Genomic DNA, 20,029 nt, shown 5'->3' with positions numbered 1-20,029 from the left:
AGCCTTCTTCTTTTGTATGAAATATTGGCACCAAAGACACAACGACATGATGTTATGACAGTGATTAATAATATCTAAATCTAAAAATAATATATTTTTTTAAATGACAGTGCATAGTTAGAGGCCTAATCATAAATAATAGGGCCTAATGCACAATATCAGTTTCCTTAAAGTAAAGCAGATAAATGGATTTTGGCCATTAATTTGATTATTTATAATCTAGGTTACCTGAGCTTTTCCTACTGTAACTTCTGAACATCTACAATTTAGATATTTGTGTTTTATTATAGTTCTAAATTAATGGGCAAGTGGTAAAATTGCTAAGTGCTAATTACAGTTTGGAAATAGTTTGGTGCTGAATGTTCGTGTAACCACCAAGCAAAAATAACATAGCCTGTTTAACATATCAGTGAAAGCACGCATAATTGAATTATTTCAAGATATCTTGAAAAGCAAAACCCTCATAAATATAATGAACCTCAGGAAAACTAAAGTGGACTTACCTACATTAGACCAATGTGACCTAGTAACCCCTTGGGGAACAGGTGGCGGGAAGAAGCCACTCATAACCTTTTCTTGAAGCTATTTAAGATATAATAATAGTGTAGTCCATGACTATACCACCATTTACCTATAATTCTCTTTTGAGTATGTTCTTTTTTCCCCGCTTCAAAATATGTCCAAATCATAAAAATGTAACTTTGTAAAGATGACGCCTAGCATGGGGCAACCTATTTTATATAGGCCTAGGCCTAAAGTTTGTGGCAATTTTTTGGGGTCGGCGGTAACAAATGTATTGAGAATGCATTCATTCAGGTACGGCAATATCCTTCACTTACCTGCAATTTACAAGTGCATTGCGTAGGGTAAGCGAACAATACTTTTAAAAAAAGCCAACAAGCTCAATTGTCAAGGAGGTTGACCCAATCATCTGACATGAAGAATTTGTTTTTGTCCTTCTGCCCTATTTCTTATGGTACCTGAAGGCATCACAGGTGGCGATGTCGTAAAGGCCAAGTAAGCACCGCTTCATCCAAACTTCAGGGAAATAAATAGAAACCGAGCATGACAGGTTTTATAGAGAATTATATTGATACAACGGAGCATCTGACTGGGTGGATGTGAGGCCAAGCAAGCCAGCAGTGACAAACACTACAAACACAGCTGCTCATGACTTCCATCTATCAGCAAGTACAAAGCTAAAAATGTGATGCCCACTACAATCTTTTCCAGGAGGCAACTTTACTATTTGGACAGGGTTCTGACATTTAAAAAAAGTTCAGTACATGGTGTAAAAAAGAAAAAGAAAAAAGTAAATATACAGAACTGTAAACAAAAAAGGGAGTTTTCTTAAAAGTTAAATGACATCACCCCCCAAAAAGATAATGGTTAATCTCTTTCCGTTTTTAAAAGTGTGACACAGAGGGAATGATTGATAAGCAATATTGCTTTATGGGAGCACTTTAATAATAATAATATTGGTGGGTAACGGCTTTACAGCATCCCCCCAGTCAGCATTAAACACAACAACAGAACATGAAACAGACATAAGAGACTATTTACAAGAGTGATCTTTTTTTGTTTTTCTGATAAAATTTGTTCTACTTAATGTGGCAAACATCTTCACAATACAGCCCACAGCTGATGATACGAATCTACTGATGTAGTGTGCATGTGGTATATGCAAGTGTGGGAACCTGTGTGTAACAGTAGGAGCGTCGGCGTATGAAAAGTTTAAAAAGTTCAAAGTCCATATTTTCTTCATTATTCCTCTACGACTTAAGAGTGGACGCTCTGTTTTTGTTTGTCCTCCTTTTTTTTCTTTTTTTTTCTTGCTCATCTTCCTCTTCGCCCTGCTGCCTTCTTGCGACCCTAGGGAGGGGGAGGGAAAAGAGCGTTTAATTTCCTCCACACTTTGTCAAGTTAATTCTAAATGCCAGAATTTCCAGATACGACTCATTCAAACTGTCAGTACCTTCGGTGTTGGCTCGTCCTGCTCCTCCTCCTCCTCTTCTTCCTCCTCGGACTCTTCTTTAGCAGCAGCTGCCTTTGATGGCCTACCACGCCTACAAAACCACAGAGGGGATACACGCAAATGTAACCTTAAGATTCTCAGTTGTAATCTAGATTCTGCTGCACTTCATGATCGTTCATACTACGTTATGACACAAAGTTTTGCACTATGAATGTATAGCTGTATAAATGTTATGCAAAAGCTAGTCTGAATCTTACGCTGGTTTCTTGGCCGGCGGCTGAGCGGATTTGGGTGGACGTCCTCTCCTCTTCTGCGGTGTGGACTCTGCTGACTCTGCGCTGCTGAACCAAGACAAAACACAAGCAATGACAGAGCTTTAGTACAAAATGAATCTTGTCAACAGAAATCTGTTCATCTGTAAATGTTATTAATGAAGCTGATCCAACTTTCTCTTTTTCTTACCCTTGTGATTTCCGTGGGGTTCGGACTTGTCTTCCTCCCTTGGTCTTCACCTCCAGATTTTCACTGCTCGCGTCGTCCACTTCCTCCTCTTCTTCTTCTGCTGCTGCTGCTGCTGCTGTTGCTGCTTCCTCTTCAACCCTCTCCTCTTCTTCCTCCTCCTCCTCTTCTTCCTCCTCCTCTGGTGGAGGTGCTGCCTTCTTGCGTCCCCTCTTGCCCTTGGCAGGTGTGTCCTGACTGGGTGTAGCAGCCTTTGGAGGCCGGCCCCTGCGTCCCTTTTTGGGCGGGCTGTTCTGTTCGTCCTCCGGCCGATTGTCCTCGTCCCACTGGGCCTCGGGCTCTGCCGCTGCAGTCGTGTTGGCCGCCGCTTTCTTGCGTCCGCGCTTTGGCTTGCTGTCCTGGTCGTCAGTTGAGGCCACGCCACGCTTGCGACCACGGGGCTTTTCTATATCCTGTTAAGAGAAAGAACAAATGGTTGGCAAGGCATGGTGGACTTCCTGTTGTAACAGGAGTGTTTACGACCAAGCCAGAACCCTTCAATGAGTTTAAAATGTTATTCTTTTTCTGAATGGAAATGTTTATCACCCCAGAAAAGTTGTACTTAAATGAATATGAGTTACAAGTGGGACAAGTTATTGTAGATTCCTGTGAAACATTTAAAACGTATGTATCATTGACAATTCATTAGATATTGATACCGTTATTTCTTAAGAAGATAGCATAATGTGTTATGTTTAACAGCTTACCGGTTTGATTCTGCACTACAAAACAACAAAATGATCTCAGGAGGAAGTCTAATAATTATAGACAACATGTACTACTTACTAATCCTCTCTTGACTTCATTGCAGCCGGTGTTTGCTCAGTAGAATCACAACACATTGACACAAGGGTTTATGACTGGCAACACTTAACTGGACCACAGCAACAGGCCCATTTGTACTTGGCCTAAGATACTGTGCTATCTCAGATGATGTTTGTCCAGACATACTAGAAAACAGATGTCAGTTTTGTATTACCTACAGGGGTTGACACTAAGGTTTCAAATGCACTTGCCCATAGGGAAAGTACAGGTAATGTTTTACTTGCCCGAATGTTGTGTTCACTTGCCCAAAAAAAACAAAAAAACTGTTAAACAATGATATATACAGTATAGGCTAATTGAATTATAAATTTAAGCGATCTCTTATCTCTTAAATGCAAACACTGCTTACTAGTCTCATCCTGACCACATAAAACAAACAACAATTCATATAAGCCTAGATATCATGACATCACACACTACACGAGCGCTTGGTCCTGCTGCAGCATCGTGAAAGGGCCTCTTTTTGCCATGCACCTTGCCCAGGGGCTCAGAAAACTTAGAAGGTCTTATCCTGCAGATTTTAATATGTATTTAAAAACTATCCGATTTTTTAACTGCGGGACTTGTCACTTGCTACAGTCTCTCGTTTGTTGATCACCGCTGCATTGAATGAATGATGAGACGGTGCGGAGCCCGTCTGCAGCGGCTCAGCAGACGAGTTTTTTTTTTTTTTTGGAGACGGAGCGGGTGGAAGGAGTTTCTTCAAGACAGTCGAAGGTAGAACACTTTTACAGTCCATGATGCGGTCCAGTGATGGAATAATACGCTGAAGTAGGCCTAATTAGATGAAGATGACCTGACTCGATATTTAAAATTATATAATGTGACTTAGCCTACTGGACTCCATAGCGGTATCGATAAGCTCAAACGTTATTGATTTCTGGGTTTTGAATATAGCGGAACCAGGTCCGTAGGATAGAGCCGGCTTTCGGAACGTAGACAGCGAAACTGCGCGCACACAGGCTGTGTGTGTGTAGTGTGTGTGTGTGTGAGAGAGAGATAAAGAGATCGAGTGCGAAAGAGCGACCGTGATGCTGCTGGCTGCCGCGCGCAGCTGCTCAATTGCGAATATAGCCGATCTATTTTGTGTGAGTTAGTGGGAATTTTTTTTTTTTTTTTGCAGACTGTAAAACACATGAATACATAGCCTAGACTACAGACAAACCCTCTAAAATCCACTTGCCCGTCCGGGCAACCAAGAAGCAATCGCAACTTGCCCAAACATTATTTTCAGTTGCCCCGGGCAAGCGGGCAACCGTTAAGGTGCGAACACACTAGGCATTTTACACGCGTACAGACGCGTATGAAACCCGCCCCTTTTCCATAGGGAACCATTGGTTTACGCGCGTACATGGCGCGTAAATGCGTCACTCGCGCTAAAGCAACATTTTCACTCGCGCTAAAGCAACATTTTTACGCGCGTAGCTTTACGTGCGTATATATTACGCGCGTATAGCTACGCGAGGAGTTCAAAAAATTGAACTTTTGTTGCTCCTACGCGAGACGATTAGCCGCGTTGGCCAATCAGCGTTGAGCTTGACCCTACGTCACATACATTGGCAGGGTCGGAGAACAGTGTACTGTACACAGAGGCTGATGCGAGACACCGAGGAGTAAATGTATTGCGGCGGCCGGTGCTGTATGAAGCCGCTCGGGGTTATACGTGGGGAAAGTAAACCAGGAGAATGGACTTCCTGGTTAATTCAGTGAATATGTGTAGCTGTGCTTTAGCCGATAAACAAAGTTAGCGCCGTATAGCATTAGTTAACTCACCCTGTTGTGTGCGGGCGGCTAGCGCCTCATATTATGAACCCAAACATGACGACTGTCCGCGGGACTTTCACGACAAGTACACGAAGCACCGGTGTTGATCTACGCCAGCCACGGTCCCCTGTCACGGTCCCCTGTCACAGCCAGGTAGGGTAATTTTGGCTACTTGCCTTTATGTTGTGCCGCCGTGCACCGATGCTGCTGTAACTGTGTTTGTTATGTAGCTGCCGTGAATATGCAATGCTGTTTTAATGCTAGGCTATTTGTGCTGTTCAGTTTGTCTTTTGGCACAGTTGTTGGCCGTATTGTTGTTGTTTTTGTGTGGACATGCACGCTGTTGTGTCGGGTCGGTTCTGATCGCAGCCATAGTTGATAAGGGAAATACAATATCGGGAGGGAGACTCGTCACATTACGCGCGTATAACCTTTTTTGACACAAAATGATCAAGCAACATTTTAGCCGCGTTACGCACGTAAATCTTACGCGTGTAAAATGCCTAGTGTGTTCGCACCTTTAGTGTCAACCACTGACCTATATTGCTTAAATTTCTCAGAATTTTCTAATAAGATCACATTCTTTAAAAGAGACATTCTATTTTTGTCTGTTTATCATTAAACAGAGTGCTCATATCAAAACTAAAGAGTAGGTTTGAAAAAAATATGGCAAACAAAGCAATCGGAACAAACTTGGAGGAAAATGTCCAAAAGGACTATGGCTAAGAGATTCTGACAACATAAGATTATAATATTGTGTAACAAATAACCTGGAAATGTGATATTTAACTGGAGCTTTCAGATATTTACACACAAAACCATCTGATAAACTCCTGTTGCTAATGTGGATTAGTTGCCAAAGCAGATGTTTATTTATCACCTTGATAAAACACATGAATAACTGTTAATTATAAGACCAAGCATTTTAAAATAAGTGTTAATACCTTTTCAGTGCTTAGGGAGATGTCCTCGTTTTCACTATGATCCATTTCTGTGCTGTCGAGCCTGCAATACAGCAATAAATCATAGTTACCATTGAACAAGTTTCTAGATACAAAGAGTGTGCATGTGAATTCCATGTCTTGCTGTACCTGGTCTTGCTGCGTTGTGGGGAGCCTGGGTTGGACTCTGAGTCGTCGTTGCTGGCCGTTTCCATACGAGAAGCTTTACTCTGGATGGGTTTCCCCGCAGACGACAGCGGCTTGTTCACTGCACCCAAAACGTTAGCCGACTTCGGCTTGAGGGGCAAAAGATGAAAGGAGCTTAAGTTGGACATGTGTTCCAAAGGACAGAACTGGACGACAAAGGGCAAAATTACCATTACGGATATTTGATTTAGGCTTACCTTTCCTGGTGTGAAGAATGTCTTCATCTCTGGTGGGAGATAATTTTTTGTGTTGCTGAAATTCTGAAACAGAAGCAAACTACTGTCAGTATGCTTTTTTTGTCTTGTGTAGAAAGAACAATAACCTCACCCCTCCCCCCAAAAAAGTTTTGCTGCTACAACAATCTCAGTAGCAAAGAAGTTATGTTGATACTTCCTTCTGAAATAACTGGGGTGTACCATAGCCTGGGGAATACAATTAATCCGCGTTTAATTTAACACCTTCTTATTATCCCCGTTTAAAAAGATGGATATGCAATAGTAACGGTGACACTCAAAATGTGAAAGTGCATCTTGACCCATCATTTAAAAAGGCAAACAAAGAAAAAATGTTTTGCAGGTCTCATTTGTAGCTCGGCCATTGCTATTAATTCGCATAACAATTACCACATAAAAGATAGAGTTAAGATTTTAAGATTTATGGAGAATACTTTGGGGTGCAGAAACCAACCTTGTCAGGTTTGGTGAAATAGCTTGAGGGCAGCACAGGGTCTTTCGGCGACTCCAGGCTGTAAGTGGTGCTCTTGGACATGATAATGTTCATGGCTACGTCGCACACTGTGTAGAGTTTCTGTAAAAGGGAAGACACAAAAGTGTGTTAGTCAGGATGGAGTGAATGTTAGAATACTGTCCATATATTAAATGTTGAGTGGACACAAGCGTGTGGACATAATGTGTACCTCGTTGGTTTTAGGATCGGTGGGGGACTGGGCATCTTTTGTCTGCTTGATGTTTTCCACCATTTTCCTAATGAAGGCGTGGCTGTTGTTCTCATTCTTGGCCATGATGATCTCAAGGACAAACCACAGAGCCCTGACAAGGAGGGAAAGATTGACCTCAGCATACAGGACTTGGATTTCTAGCCGTATTTTTCTTTTTAAGATCTCTGACATTTTAATAACAATAGAAAATAATAAAATAGTAATATCACTGAGTATACTCTAAGGGTGAAAAGTTGATATTTAGTACTTAGCAGTATTATAGCCAACATAGCTGCATGCCCTCCCAAAAATATGCAAGCAACAGGTTCTAATATTTCCAACTGATCTAAGAGTTGGCAATGAATATTTAAAAAGGATTTCTCATTTTTGAAAGTACTCTTTTATCATCATAAACTGACAGCTTTCCCGTCTACTACTTACTCCTTAATTTCTTTGAGTTGCTCGATGTCCTGTACTTTGACGTAGTCTGGGTCATGTGCCAGCAGGTGGATGGTGTAGGGCACAACATACTCCGGCAGCAGAGAGAACAGCTTGTCTGTAACCACACACAAACACAGGAAATATTAATCAATACTTCCTTATCACAACAGTGTTAATCATGACTGCAATGGGCTAACTTGTTTTTATATTTACATTGAAGATATTCTGGCTTTAGAAAACACCGTAGAACTCAAATTAAATAAAAGAAGACTTGGTTCATACGACAGAGTTATTGTAGCTGCTTTCAAGATTAAATAAACCTACAAATAATAATAAATGTCAGATTTGAGGAAATTGATAGATTTTGTTAAATTGAATTTACCGCTGATGGCGGCGTGCTGTTTGAGGTACTCTCGCCGTATGTTAACGTTTTTCACCAGGCACTGGCGGGCGTGAGCCCTCCTCTCCTTCACTGGGTCCTTGGCACACAAAGCAAACACTCCCATGTATTCCAGAGGCAGACGCAGGCGGCACAGGCCTCGGTGGAGCTTCTGAGAAAAACCCTGTCGCACCTGGTAGCACTCATCCTAGAGAGCAAAGGTCAAAGAATGGTTTACAGAAGCATGGAAACAAAAAAATAGGATGCATTTGAAGGACACCTGTGACTGTTCTTACATTGATGACGAGAGCACACAGCTGATACTGCTCAAGCGTAATGATTTCATGATAGCAGGGCTCCTGCGCTAGCTTCAGCAGGGCGCACGCTGCTGCCAGCCGCAGCCTCGACATGTCTGGTTTCCTGGGCGATGAGGGGAAGAAGACAAAGAGTCAAAAAGGATTTCTTACGATAACTGCAGATGGGGATGTTTAAAGGTTTACATCCCCCAGGGTTTACTAAACCAATTAAAATCCAGTGCCTCACTGAAAATAACATGGTTATAATCTGAAAAACAGAGCTTTCTCTGAGCTGCTCAAGAGGCCGAAACACACACACACAGGACAGTTGCATTATCTTACTACTATAATAGGAGGCCTGTCGGGCAGAGTTACTCCAAATCCCAGACACTTACTCAAAGCACGCGAGATGTGTGAGGGGTGGGGGAGGCGCGAGGGGTGGGTGTCGGAGTTTGCGCGAGGGGTGGGTGTTTGTTCAATAGCCTATATTAAACGACTCTCCTCCTTCAGCATCGCTCAGTTGTATTACTTCTGTGGTGCCAGTGGCGGAATATGACTCTCCACACTCCTGGCATACTGCTGTCTGCTTCTCAGTGGAGCCCCTGTGTATTTGAAGATGTTTCAGGTGTGATTCAACCGTAGTAGGCTATATGCCTGAATAAGATGTGGAGGAATACTCTCAAAACATTCACAACAGCCTATTTGGTTCAGCCTAAATTGTACAAATGTATAGGCTATTACTGTACTACATGGTGTGAATTATAGTTATCAGGGGAAAAACAAATACGCAATAGGCATAAGTGTCATACATAATATAAGTGGAAGGTTATTTTCTTACTCCATGGGTTATTGTCATGACTCTAGAAGAAGGAAAAGCGGGCTTAACCCCATATAACTGACTGAGACAACTTTTACACTTGGTATGAACAGTTCTTTGTGACCTTAATAAACTCTACTGATTCATATGAACAGTTGTGCTTAATTATTTTAACCACAAAAGTGTTCAACATGAATCACAGGAGAGCCAGGGCTGTACGCTTATTTCTTTAGGTGGTAGCACTAGTGCTATCAAGCAAAAAAAATCAGTAGCAAAAAAATAAATTCAGTAGCACACAAAGTATGATCGAAAACTTGCATAACCTTAACCCATGCATTTCGCTCTAATTACCTTATAGCCTGTCATCTTGGTCTCATTTGAAATTCTCAATTAATGTCATATCCTAGTGTGTGCAGTAATAATTGTAGAAAAATGAATAGGGGTGCACTGACTGTAGACAAAATAATCTAACCTGCCAATTGCAATTTTTTGCTGATTCAGAATTATTTCTTCCCATAAAATGTATATCTATATATATTTTGTATATAGATATCATTATTATATTCATAATAATAAAAATCTTTGGTAAATGTCCTTCTGTTAATTAAAACCTAACTTTAAAACATATAGCCTATTAAATAAATAAGTATACATATTGGTACAATTTAGGATAAGTTAAATAGGTTGTTGTGAATGTGTTGGGAGTAGTTCTTCAGTGGCTTATCAGTTATTTCAAACTTTGTTTAAATAGACTACTGTTGTTGACTGCTCTCTGCAGCTGAAGCAGTTGATTTTCAAGCTAGCGCACTGCAGGGCTGTGAAGCGCGAACTTCCTGTTCTTACCGGCTTCAAAAAAGTCAACTCACGTTTGGCTAGTAACATGCTTTTAATGTGAAGGCGCACAGGAAATGTTCTGTTTGCACACGCGCTAACTTAACTGCGTGCCGTCTCCTTCCGGTTATTACCGTTGGTGAAGTGTATTAGACGCTAGAATCGCCGCACAAGCACAGGTCCCGAGCACACATCTTTCACCAGCCAAAGTGGAGGGTGGACTCAATAACTTACTTGCCTAAGACTACATTTACCCGAATTTGGAGAGTTTTAACCCATTGATGACGGCTGCTGCGCGATGCCACATTGGCTCTCCTGCCTGATGCTGCGTCGCGCAGCATTATTACTTTATCTAATTTTCATGGCATTCCCAGCATAGAATGCACTGTCATTGGTTCAAATACACATGAGGTGGGTTTTGTTGATTTTTTTAAGACCACGTGACCACCCAAAAGTTGTGTGGTTTGCCGAAAATCATGTCAATAAAAAAAAAATAAAAAAAAAAAATAAAACAAAATAATAAAAAAAATACGCCAGCTATGTCGGCAACAGAACAGTTAGTGGCGTTTGGTGTGCAGAATCAAGGTCTACTATAGACTACTGACGAAAATCACACAACACATTGCATCTATTTATTAACAATATTTGGTAACACTTTATAATAACTATCCGTTGTAACTCGTTAATAGATCATTAGTAAACTCTTAATTAATGATTATTAATGATTTGTTAAGTGTTTGTTAGCAGTTTGTTAAGGATTTATAACAATGGTAGATAGTTAATAGCTTAATAATTGAATCAGTTCATCTGGGAGGTAATCCGAGATTAACTGATCACGTCACGTTCAAGTCCATGGCATGCACAGTGTGTATTGAGTTTATTTAAAAATATTTGAAAATGGGGCTGCCCTCAGTTGCCCATGCACTGTGTATAGTCTATACTATAGCCTATTTCAGCCTCGTCGGTATCTCGGATTACCTCCCAGATGAACTGATTCAATTATTAAGCTATTAACTATCTACCATTGTTATAAATCCTTAACAAACTGCTAACAAACACTTAACAAATCATTAATAATCATTAATTAAGAGTTTACTAATGATCTATTAACAAGTTACAACGGATAGTTATTATAAAGTGTTACCCAATATTTAATAATTTTCTAATTCATCTAATTTTGACGATTTTTAGAAATATTCGTTGGTTTGTAAGCGCTGAGGGAGCATGTTTAAATAAAACCTGTGAACCTTAACTTTTAAATGTATTTTATTTCATGTTTCTATGTGCTACACAGGCTTAGCTATTAAGGTTTAGGTAGACTTGACAATTCGTACTATTTTTTCAGAAAACCCTCAGGCATTAAGGACATGCATCCTAGATGGCCATAGTCATCAATGGGTTAATGTAGAGCCCTCTAAGCAGCGTTGTGCAGCACTCCTCTGTGTCTCAAACAGACAGCATCTGCTCATTAGCACTCGTGCGAGTGGACTTGTATTCATCATCGCACGTGATCAATTTCAGTAGCAAATGCGATCAAAACTGTCGCACTGTACAGCCCTGACCAGGGCCCAAACAAACTACTTCTGTGGGGGACATCATTTGCTGCTCCCCCCTCTGCATGTTTATGTTTTATAACTGGCTTAATAGTAAGAGGACTGATAAAACAATGTGGATGCATCCAGCTCTATTTGGTTTTAATGGGTTAGCACTCCGAACAGGTCCTAACATGTTCAACATTGATTTCTGCCGATGCATGGACAGCATGCACAACACTGACTAGAGGTTGAGCGTGCGCAATGCACGCACGAAAACTCTAGTTTAAATAAAATCAAACAGAAGAACAAGTTTAGTCATTTACCCCATCCTGCCCTGCTCGGTTAGGTCTCCATCACTGTGTAGAATGGCTGTCAGCATCCTCAGGGTGGAGTTGCCAGATTTGCTCTGGTTGTTCTTCACGCCTAGTAACCACCTCACCATCAGCTTTATGCCCTGGATCTGAAAGGAGCAGGATGGAGGGTCAAATCACAATAAATAAAGCAAGATGGTTTTAGCATGATAATTAACATGGCAATTGGTCTCTTAAAAAGGTATCTTCAAATAAAACAGATATAAAAAAATAAAATTAAAATGCAGCATTAGACTGAACAGATGGACAGAGTTCACTGCTGACCTTGGCCAGAGTCTCTGGGGACACTTCCTCATCAGGAACCCAGAGTTTGGTTGTCTTCTTGCCAGGGACCTAAAGACAACACAAATAAAACATTAAGATTAATTTCACATGAAATGAGCTAAAATACTGATCCTAGAGCTGATTAACAGTTTTCTGGACCTTGGAAGAGGACTATTTCAGGGTTGCCTCCAGGGATTATAAATGATTTTTTTAGAGTAGATTAAATTAATAAACAAGGTAAATTATATAGATTTTTAGGTCTTTGTTGAATAACTAAACGAGCACTGGTTGTCTTGGATGCGTTTGTGATAGAGAGCCTGTACCCTGTCGTTCATGAGCAAATCCTTCACAATGAAGTTGGCAACTAGAGATTTCAGTGGTGCAGCAAACTGTTCTGGGGCCAGCTGAGCGAGGTGACCCAAAGTGGTCAGAGGAGTGATGAGCTGCTCCAGGTTAGCAGGGTCCAGGCCTTTATGCAGAGGCTGGAAAAACACAAATACACAACATTTCATTTACCAACATCGGATTTTATCAAGCAGGTTTATAAGTCAGGTGTTGGTGCCATAGAAAGATTTAGTTAAAAGTGTGTCTAACAAAGAGATAGAGTGCATGAAATAGGCCACGCCCATCGTTGGGGAAAACATTGAATTCACTTTGTATTGAAGGAGACCTGTCTTCTACAAACACACTTAACTAAAACTTAATCAAACATCCATTTAACAAAAAAACTTTACTTTCTTGAAAGCCACGACTCTTGTCTGTCTATACGAGCTGTTTTTGTGAAAAATAATTGAGTAATTTTCAATATTGAGGTGTTTTTGTCCGGTTGGACCCATCGTGGGGGAAACCGTTGAACACCGTTACATTCACTTTGTATTGAAGGAGACCTGTTTTCTGCAAACAAACTTAATTAAAACTTATTCAAACATCCATTTTACAAAAAACTTTACTTTCTTTAAAGCCACAACTCTTGTCTGTCCATACGAGCTGTTTTGTGAAAAATAATTGAGTAATTTTCAATATTGAGGTGTTTTTTCCTGTCCGTGAGGGTTAGCCTACAGCAGAAGGCTAACATTAGCCTAGCATACAGCATACATTAGTTAAGAGTTTTGTCTCGATATTGAAAATTACTCAATAATTTTTTCACAAAAACAGCTCGTATAGACAGACAAGAGTCGTGGCTTTAAAGAAAGTAACGTGTATTTCTGAAAGGCATGTCGTATTACGTTTTTATTAAGTTTGTTTGCCGAATACGGGTGTCATTCAATATAAAGTGGATGGAGCGCTGTGTATTGTTTTCCCCCACGATGGGCGTGGCCTCCGATTATGACGCGTTCCGCACTGTCTCTATGCACATGTTTTGTATACAGATTCAAAAGTCTTTCTTTAACGTGTAAAACACGAACCTCAAAGATCTGGGCGAAGTGTGTGTCTCTGTTGGTAAACATGGCGTTGATGCAGTGGATGGCATACTTGGCCTGGCGAGGGGAGCCTCTCTTGGCTTTGGCCTGCAATACCGGCAGCAAGACACTTGGGGGAGCAGGCAGGAGAATACCATTACAAACCGAACACAGTATTTTGCTCATGAGCCCTAAAGAGTGCAGTATGCTCAAGGCAATTGTTTCAGCCCGTAAGTATGAAAAAACCACAGTGATTCCTATGCATGACTATGAAGCGCACATTCTGCTGCAAGCGCAAGGTAGGCAAAATAAACGTACGATTTAATGTGAGGGAAACTCTCTTCCATCTTGCTGCCTGTGTTCTTGAAGATCTGCAGCGCGGCCTCAGCCACCTTCTCGTCATCCATCTTCAGACAACCCAACAGGGACTCAAAGGTCTCTGCAGAGTGGAACGACACCGGGTGTGTGAACGACAGCACCTGTGGGATAAGAAGAAAAAACAGCTCGATATTAAATCACTGAAATGATCCAAAAAAAAAAGTGTTCAATTTATCATGAGCAAACTAGAACGGGTTAAACCCAGTCTCACAGGAAAGATAAAAGAGGTCTTTCTTTCATGATTGTTTGAAAGCTGTAATACTTCACTAATCAGCCAAATAGTTATCCAAAGCGTGCTTTTGTTTTTTGTTGCTTGTAATACATTTCCGATTTCACGTTACTTCTTGAGTGCATGCGTGATTGTGGTACGAAAGTATAGGGCAGACAGTAGAGACTCAAAATTGTATTTGTAGAAGAAGTCTAGCCACAGTCAAATTTAAGTGGAATGGTTGTGGACAAAATGCTAGTTTCAATTTAAAAAATACTTTTTTTAAATTTAAAATCTTACATAGTACAGCTTTCATGTGTTGTGTTATTACCACTATATTTATTGACTGTTTTCTAAAGCTACAGGCAGCAACTCACACAGGAGCATCAGAAATCAGCACAAGAACTGACTGGTAATGTAGTGTAGAGCCTCTCATTTTAGATTTTTGTTAAATGGAGCACCAACATGAGAACATGAAATGAACACTTAGCATTCATCATCACATTTTGTGAGAGATGCAGACATTCTGAGTGCTTTTACCTTCAGCAGTTCCAGTCCTGCTCTGATGGCCTCTTCAGTGGGGACGCCCTCCTCATCATCATCAGCTGTTCCGTCAATAGATTTATTGACCTGTTTCACCAAAGCACTGATGAAAGAGAAACAAAAAGGTAAGATATTGCATAAGGCCCTTAGGCTTTGTATTAATGTGATGACATAAATGTTGTGTTCTTGAAACGCACGCACACACACAGTACCTGATTGACTCTGTGTCGATGTGTACAGGAGCAATTCTTTCCAGCAGGAACTTGACCATTTCCAGGAATGGATTGCTGGGCTGTTTGGGGCTGCCAAGCTTTTTGGTGATGTCTCGCTGAAAATGTGACAATTTGTTTATAAAAAAAAATCCCTTCAATTGTAATTTGTGGACTTGATTGTATGGATCTAACTAGTACTGTAGAATCATAAGCACTTAAAACTGTTTGTCTAAAATCTACTATGCCCCATTCAAACATGCAGCCCTTTAGTTTAATATGAGAGCCTCACATCTCAATAAGCCATGTGGTCACTTTTGTGGAAAAGTCCAATCTGCAATGTTACTTAAAACACCAGTGTAGTAAATCTTCATCTTTAATGAATACAATCTGTTCAATAAACTAGCTGAACATGAAAGGGAATATTTGAAGCATGTGTTGACTTGAGTAAATCAATTTTCTCACATCAATGTATTTCTAGCTTTTGTTCATTCTTTAATGTTTATGCACTGTTGGATAATAGAAAACCAAGCAGAATACGCAATCAAACTTATGAAAAAGATGTTGAAATGTTTGCTGGCAGGAGTGTTCTTCAGGTTTCTGATGGTCATTAAGGCTTATAGAGCAAAATTCATTTTAAAATCCATTCGTTATACAGCTTTAGAGATAACTAAAAATGATCCATCATAACTGTTCTCTCTCTGCTACGCAATTCAAAATACTAACTTAACGCTAAGAATTAAAAACATAGGTATTACTTAATATTGCTGCAATCCAACGTACGATATGGCATGAGACATTTTATCCAGTGTTTTTGGAGGCTACATTAACTTAAAGGGCATCAATTAGGGGGGAAAACAAAGCCAGTAGTTAAATGACAACATTTCAATTGGAGGGCACTACAGTGTGATCTGTGACATAAAGATGGACACTCACCACACACACTTCAGCTTGCTTGCAGGAGCAGGAAGGGCTGACCAAGGTTTCCAACTGATCTCGGATCCGCTCGTCATCGTCCAGGACCTGAGCCAGCTTCTTCACAAAGTCCTGTGCCTTGCCCGGGTCTGGCAGGTTCCCTATAGACACACACACAGGATTCAAAGCTGATGTCTAAAAGACACTAGGGGGTGGTGAGGTCATCCTTTTTCAGCAATTGTATGTTTTTTCTTTAAGCTATGCTCAGTGGAAAGTTGTGTTTGGCAGAATAAGTTAATACGTTTTCTGAAAAAGATCCCTTACTTGTGATCACCATGACTTTGGCGAATACGGCCTTGCTCCCAGCATCAGACTACAAAGAATAAATAGCAAAAAAAAAAATAAGACAAAATAGTTTAGAGAGATCAGATATCGTTTGTGTATAAGCTTTTTGTAGTGAACTTCACTTAGAGTTACCTTGGGTTTTTTGATCAAGTCTAGCAGGTCTTTGACATGGTGTCTCAGCAGATTCTGACACTTCCACATCTCATTCAAAGCTCTGAGAGGAACACAGCAGGAGAAGGAGAGGGGAAACAAATGATGAGGAGGAAATCAAAGGCATTCCAGAGTTGACAGCTCAGAGTTGCTGTTATTTTAACCTTTTTTGTCTGTAAATGACAATTCACATATTGCAGCAGGCTTTATATTACATACATGAAAACGACTTACTTGACAGCATTTGTGTCCAGAGTGGCGTAGAGGTAGTAAAGACACTTCATCCTCTCAGTGGTTTCCAGGTTGTGAGGAACCATGTACTGGGCAAAGACCCGCTCCACCAGCAATCTACACACAGAGGGTAACTGGATTAGAAACAAGAATATACTCACAATCTAACACTGTCTGAGAATCTTGAACGTCATGAAACCATCATTAATAATATAAATCTAAAAAACTGTACATGGTGTTAACACACTGTTAACTGGTATGTCAACAAAGGGGGCCCACCATATCTAGGAACATGCCTATTTACAGGACTAGGCTGTGTATTGACACTGGATTTTGTTTTATAGGAGTCAGAAATAAACACTGGGATGCCCCACTTAAAAGGAAAAGGATTACAAAAATACATAATCATTCAATATTTATAAAAGTTCCTGTTTTAACTTTTTTCCCCCTCATTATCAAATATTTACAAATGAAAGAGATTATATTCCTTCACTGGGCTTTTCAAACCAAATATATCAGAGATCACCTGATTAAATAGACTTCCCATTGGTCCAAGCATTATCTCATATTTACCTCTCATAATAAAAAATAAGACACCTTTCAACACTTTATGACATTAAATTGGAATTTTGAGAATCAAAGTCTAGGTCTTTTGAAAGAGAGAATTTGTTAAGCTTGCTATTTCAGTGCTGCCCTGCTTAACATTCAAAGACTGGCAACCACACAGACACAGGGATGGCCTGTAACAATAGACTTTTTCCTGTTGGCAGCGAAGCAGCTCCACTGCAGTGGACTGAGGGAAATGATAACTGCACAGACGCCGTTCAGCAGTTGGAGGTCAGACTATGATGTTTTGTGGAGTTATTGCACATTTTGTCATTTTTTCCCAGAAGGGCTACATCAGCTGGTGACATTTTGCAGAATGACTTTCAACATCCCCTCAGAGAGATAGGCTATGTGTATTCCCAGATGGAGAAACAACAAGTTTCTAACTTTCTAGTTCAAAGGGGAACCAAGTGATGCTGTAGTGTGCAATCTGGCTGCTCAAATGATTTAAAAATACAAAACATATTTCACCTGCCTATGAAAACAGCTGTGACTGATTTACATTATCAGGTAACATTGGCATCTCTTCTTTGATTTTTCCCCAGGGGCAAGTTTGAATCTAAAGAGAAACCATTGCTCTTTGTATTGGGAGGGCCAACTTATAAAAGGTATGTCAAGTATCTTGACTAGTATATTCATTATCCGTTTATTCATGGAACAAGTCAAACCAAATCAAGTGGTACACTGCCAATAGCAATGTACACACGAACACTGCGGTTAAGCAAACGAGAAGCAATTGATTACCTGCAGGAATTAAACGCTTTATTGAAACTCATGAGGGTGTTTGGTTTTTCTACATTTAATATAAACAGCTGTGAACACAAACCTGTCATCAATGCTGTTTTGGTAGTAAATATGGAGCAACTTGTCTTTGATCCAGGAAATCTGTTTGGAGGCCTCCCTCCCTCCCTCTCCCTGTAGAGAGTACTTCCTGTAGATGGATGCCAGACCCATCATGGCCTCCTTACGTACACGCCACTGAGGAAAGGAAAAAGAAAAAACGGAAGGACATTATTAATCATGGCAACTATAATTATTAGGGGTGGGAATCTCTTGGCACCTCACGATTCGATTCTGAGGTCAACAATTCGATTCAAAATCGATTCTCAATGCATCTCGATGCAATTTTTTTTTACATACATACCTATGTGTGATTTTCAAAAATATATTTATATACACATCTGAGTTTGCTACTCAGAGTTTGCTAATCACTTCCTACTTTTGTGATGATCATTAAATGCAATCAACAGATGAATACCTTCTCTAATATTGTATTAGAGAAAAGGCTTTTCTTGTCACAAATATGACTTTCTATGACCAGTGCAATAATCAATGCAGCTTTCAACACAATATGGAAGTATGTAAAAACTAAACCGATTCACTTTAATTTTCTTTCTACTCTTGTAAATCATGTTTCTATAGGATAGATATATTTTATATGTAATTTCAACACATTGTGCAAAAAGTATGGCTGGAATTCAGCTCTCATACAACAACGTAAACAGACACAAAGCCAGTGCAGGTCATATGGGTTTGCTGCTCTCTGGCCTTTTGTCGCCACTTTTAACAACTCGCATGCACGCCGGCGCAGGAAATACTAATATTAAATACTAGTTAAAAAGTATTGACCATTCACATCAGTAACACTGATGTGAATGGTCAATAAAAAAACTTTGATATACAAGCATGGTGTTGACAGATACAATTGATAAATGATAACAAATAGTTGTAAATACATTTTATGAAGATTCAGAAATGTTGTTAAAGGAAATAGCGTTCATATTTTTTGCCATATTGCCTAGTCCTACATACAACACACTGGAAAAACATAGTGACACTTACACACATACTAAGAATTAGCTGACTTACCCTCTTGTCCAAGGTCCTCTCCTTTACAAAATTGAGCAATGCATCATTGACTAAAGACAAGTCTTTCTTGGCAGCAGTTACTATAGAGACAATGACATCGTGGCGGATGGCCTCCTCTGGGTCATGTGATCTGACCTTCAAGAATTCTGGGAAAAGAAAACGTGAACAAATGAGTGGGGATTGAAAGAACCAGTCACCTCCAACACAGAAAATGCCCTTAGAGAAAGTGTCGCATTTCTTCTAAATAAGAACACTTGACAGACAATAAGCTTGTAACTTATTATAAGGAGCTCCTGAGTGGTCTACATAGTGGCACAATAAGTTGTCAAAATTGGTTTCATGCCGATAACCTTTCATAAAACGAGTGCCGGTTGATCTGCTTAGAAATCAGTTTGTTTCAGTTGATTTACCTGTGAGGTCTTTGGCCAGGTCTGGGTGGTTCATGAGACAATGACTGGCAAATTTTACACACTCCAGTCTGATAGGCACATGGATGTCATTAAACCTATAGGGAAAACAAATGAACATTAATGTGAGTAATTCTACCATTATGAGAAACGATAATTACGCAGCGGAAATAAGGAAGAATCGGTATGCATTTTGACCCCAAAGAAAGAATCAAATAGGGGTATTTTAGGATATTTTTCTGACATCTCAAGGATGTATTGACGCCACAATGCTGAAACCCACCTGCCCAGGTAACACTGCCAGAGGGGTTTGTTCTGCGCGGCTAACTCTGAGTCCTTGGCTCCAAACATTTTAGCCAGCAGCTTCACCACCTGCAGCCTCTCATCATTATCGTTGCTCTGCAGAGTGGAGAGAGAAGGGGGAAAAAATACACAGAGAGACAAATGATGCTCGCACATTTGCTGTGTGGAATGGACAGGCACGCCAAGTCATTTACATTAACAACATTGGCATTAGCATTTTCATAACTCATATCAATCTTAGCGGCCCGAGACGGCAAGGCCAGAGGAAGATAAAAAGGGAGTGAGATGAAAAGCATTACGGGCAGAAAAGGAGAGAAAACAAGCAAAGAGAGATTAAAGATTTGTTTTAAACGTGAGTGTGAGACAATGAACAAGCAAAAGAGA

The 20,029-nt window shown here is 40.2% G+C and overlaps 1 protein-coding gene across 2 annotated transcripts in view; it reads right to left on the bottom strand.

The window, feature by feature from the left end:
* Positions 1 to 1,445: 1,445 nt before the first annotated feature.
* pds5b (PDS5 cohesin associated factor B) overlaps positions 1,446 to 20,029 on the bottom strand; it is a 47,970-nt gene continuing 29,386 nt past the window's right edge. Inside the window, exons 9-35 of one of the 2 annotated variants that reach the window (XM_080041708.1) lie at positions 19,626 to 19,741; positions 19,346 to 19,440; positions 18,936 to 19,081; positions 17,893 to 18,044; positions 16,464 to 16,577; positions 16,212 to 16,293; positions 16,059 to 16,107; positions 15,756 to 15,895; positions 14,823 to 14,938; positions 14,608 to 14,713; positions 13,800 to 13,960; positions 13,488 to 13,611; positions 12,405 to 12,563; positions 12,082 to 12,150; positions 11,770 to 11,906; positions 8,264 to 8,387; positions 7,971 to 8,175; positions 7,589 to 7,703; positions 7,127 to 7,259; positions 6,898 to 7,017; positions 6,408 to 6,470; positions 6,154 to 6,299; positions 6,007 to 6,067; positions 2,438 to 2,886; positions 2,233 to 2,316; positions 1,976 to 2,066; positions 1,446 to 1,872 (exon numbers count right to left, since the gene is read on the bottom strand). In XM_080041708.1, the coding sequence (XP_079897834.1) occupies positions 1,837 to 1,872; positions 1,976 to 2,066; positions 2,233 to 2,316; positions 2,438 to 2,886; positions 6,007 to 6,067; positions 6,154 to 6,299; positions 6,408 to 6,470; positions 6,898 to 7,017; positions 7,127 to 7,259; positions 7,589 to 7,703; positions 7,971 to 8,175; positions 8,264 to 8,387; positions 11,770 to 11,906; positions 12,082 to 12,150; positions 12,405 to 12,563; positions 13,488 to 13,611; positions 13,800 to 13,960; positions 14,608 to 14,713; positions 14,823 to 14,938; positions 15,756 to 15,895; positions 16,059 to 16,107; positions 16,212 to 16,293; positions 16,464 to 16,577; positions 17,893 to 18,044; positions 18,936 to 19,081; positions 19,346 to 19,440; positions 19,626 to 19,741 (3,393 nt within the window). In that variant the 3' untranslated portion in view covers positions 1,446 to 1,836. The remainder of the gene's footprint in view (positions 1,873 to 1,975; positions 2,067 to 2,232; positions 2,317 to 2,437; positions 2,887 to 6,006; positions 6,068 to 6,153; positions 6,300 to 6,407; positions 6,471 to 6,897; positions 7,018 to 7,126; positions 7,260 to 7,588; positions 7,704 to 7,970; positions 8,176 to 8,263; positions 8,388 to 11,769; positions 11,907 to 12,081; positions 12,151 to 12,404; positions 12,564 to 13,487; positions 13,612 to 13,799; positions 13,961 to 14,607; positions 14,714 to 14,822; positions 14,939 to 15,755; positions 15,896 to 16,058; positions 16,108 to 16,211; positions 16,294 to 16,463; positions 16,578 to 17,892; positions 18,045 to 18,935; positions 19,082 to 19,345; positions 19,441 to 19,625; positions 19,742 to 20,029) is intronic. The other variant, XM_080041709.1, reaches the window with a different exon arrangement.

Source organism: Ammodytes marinus (genome assembly GCF_949987685.1).
Source record: "Ammodytes marinus genome assembly, chromosome: 14".
Classification (NCBI taxonomy): domain Eukaryota; kingdom Metazoa; phylum Chordata; class Actinopteri; order Uranoscopiformes; family Ammodytidae; genus Ammodytes; species Ammodytes marinus.
Note: the sequence above shows the minus strand (reverse complement) of the source record. Positions and strands in the feature narration are given on the sequence as shown.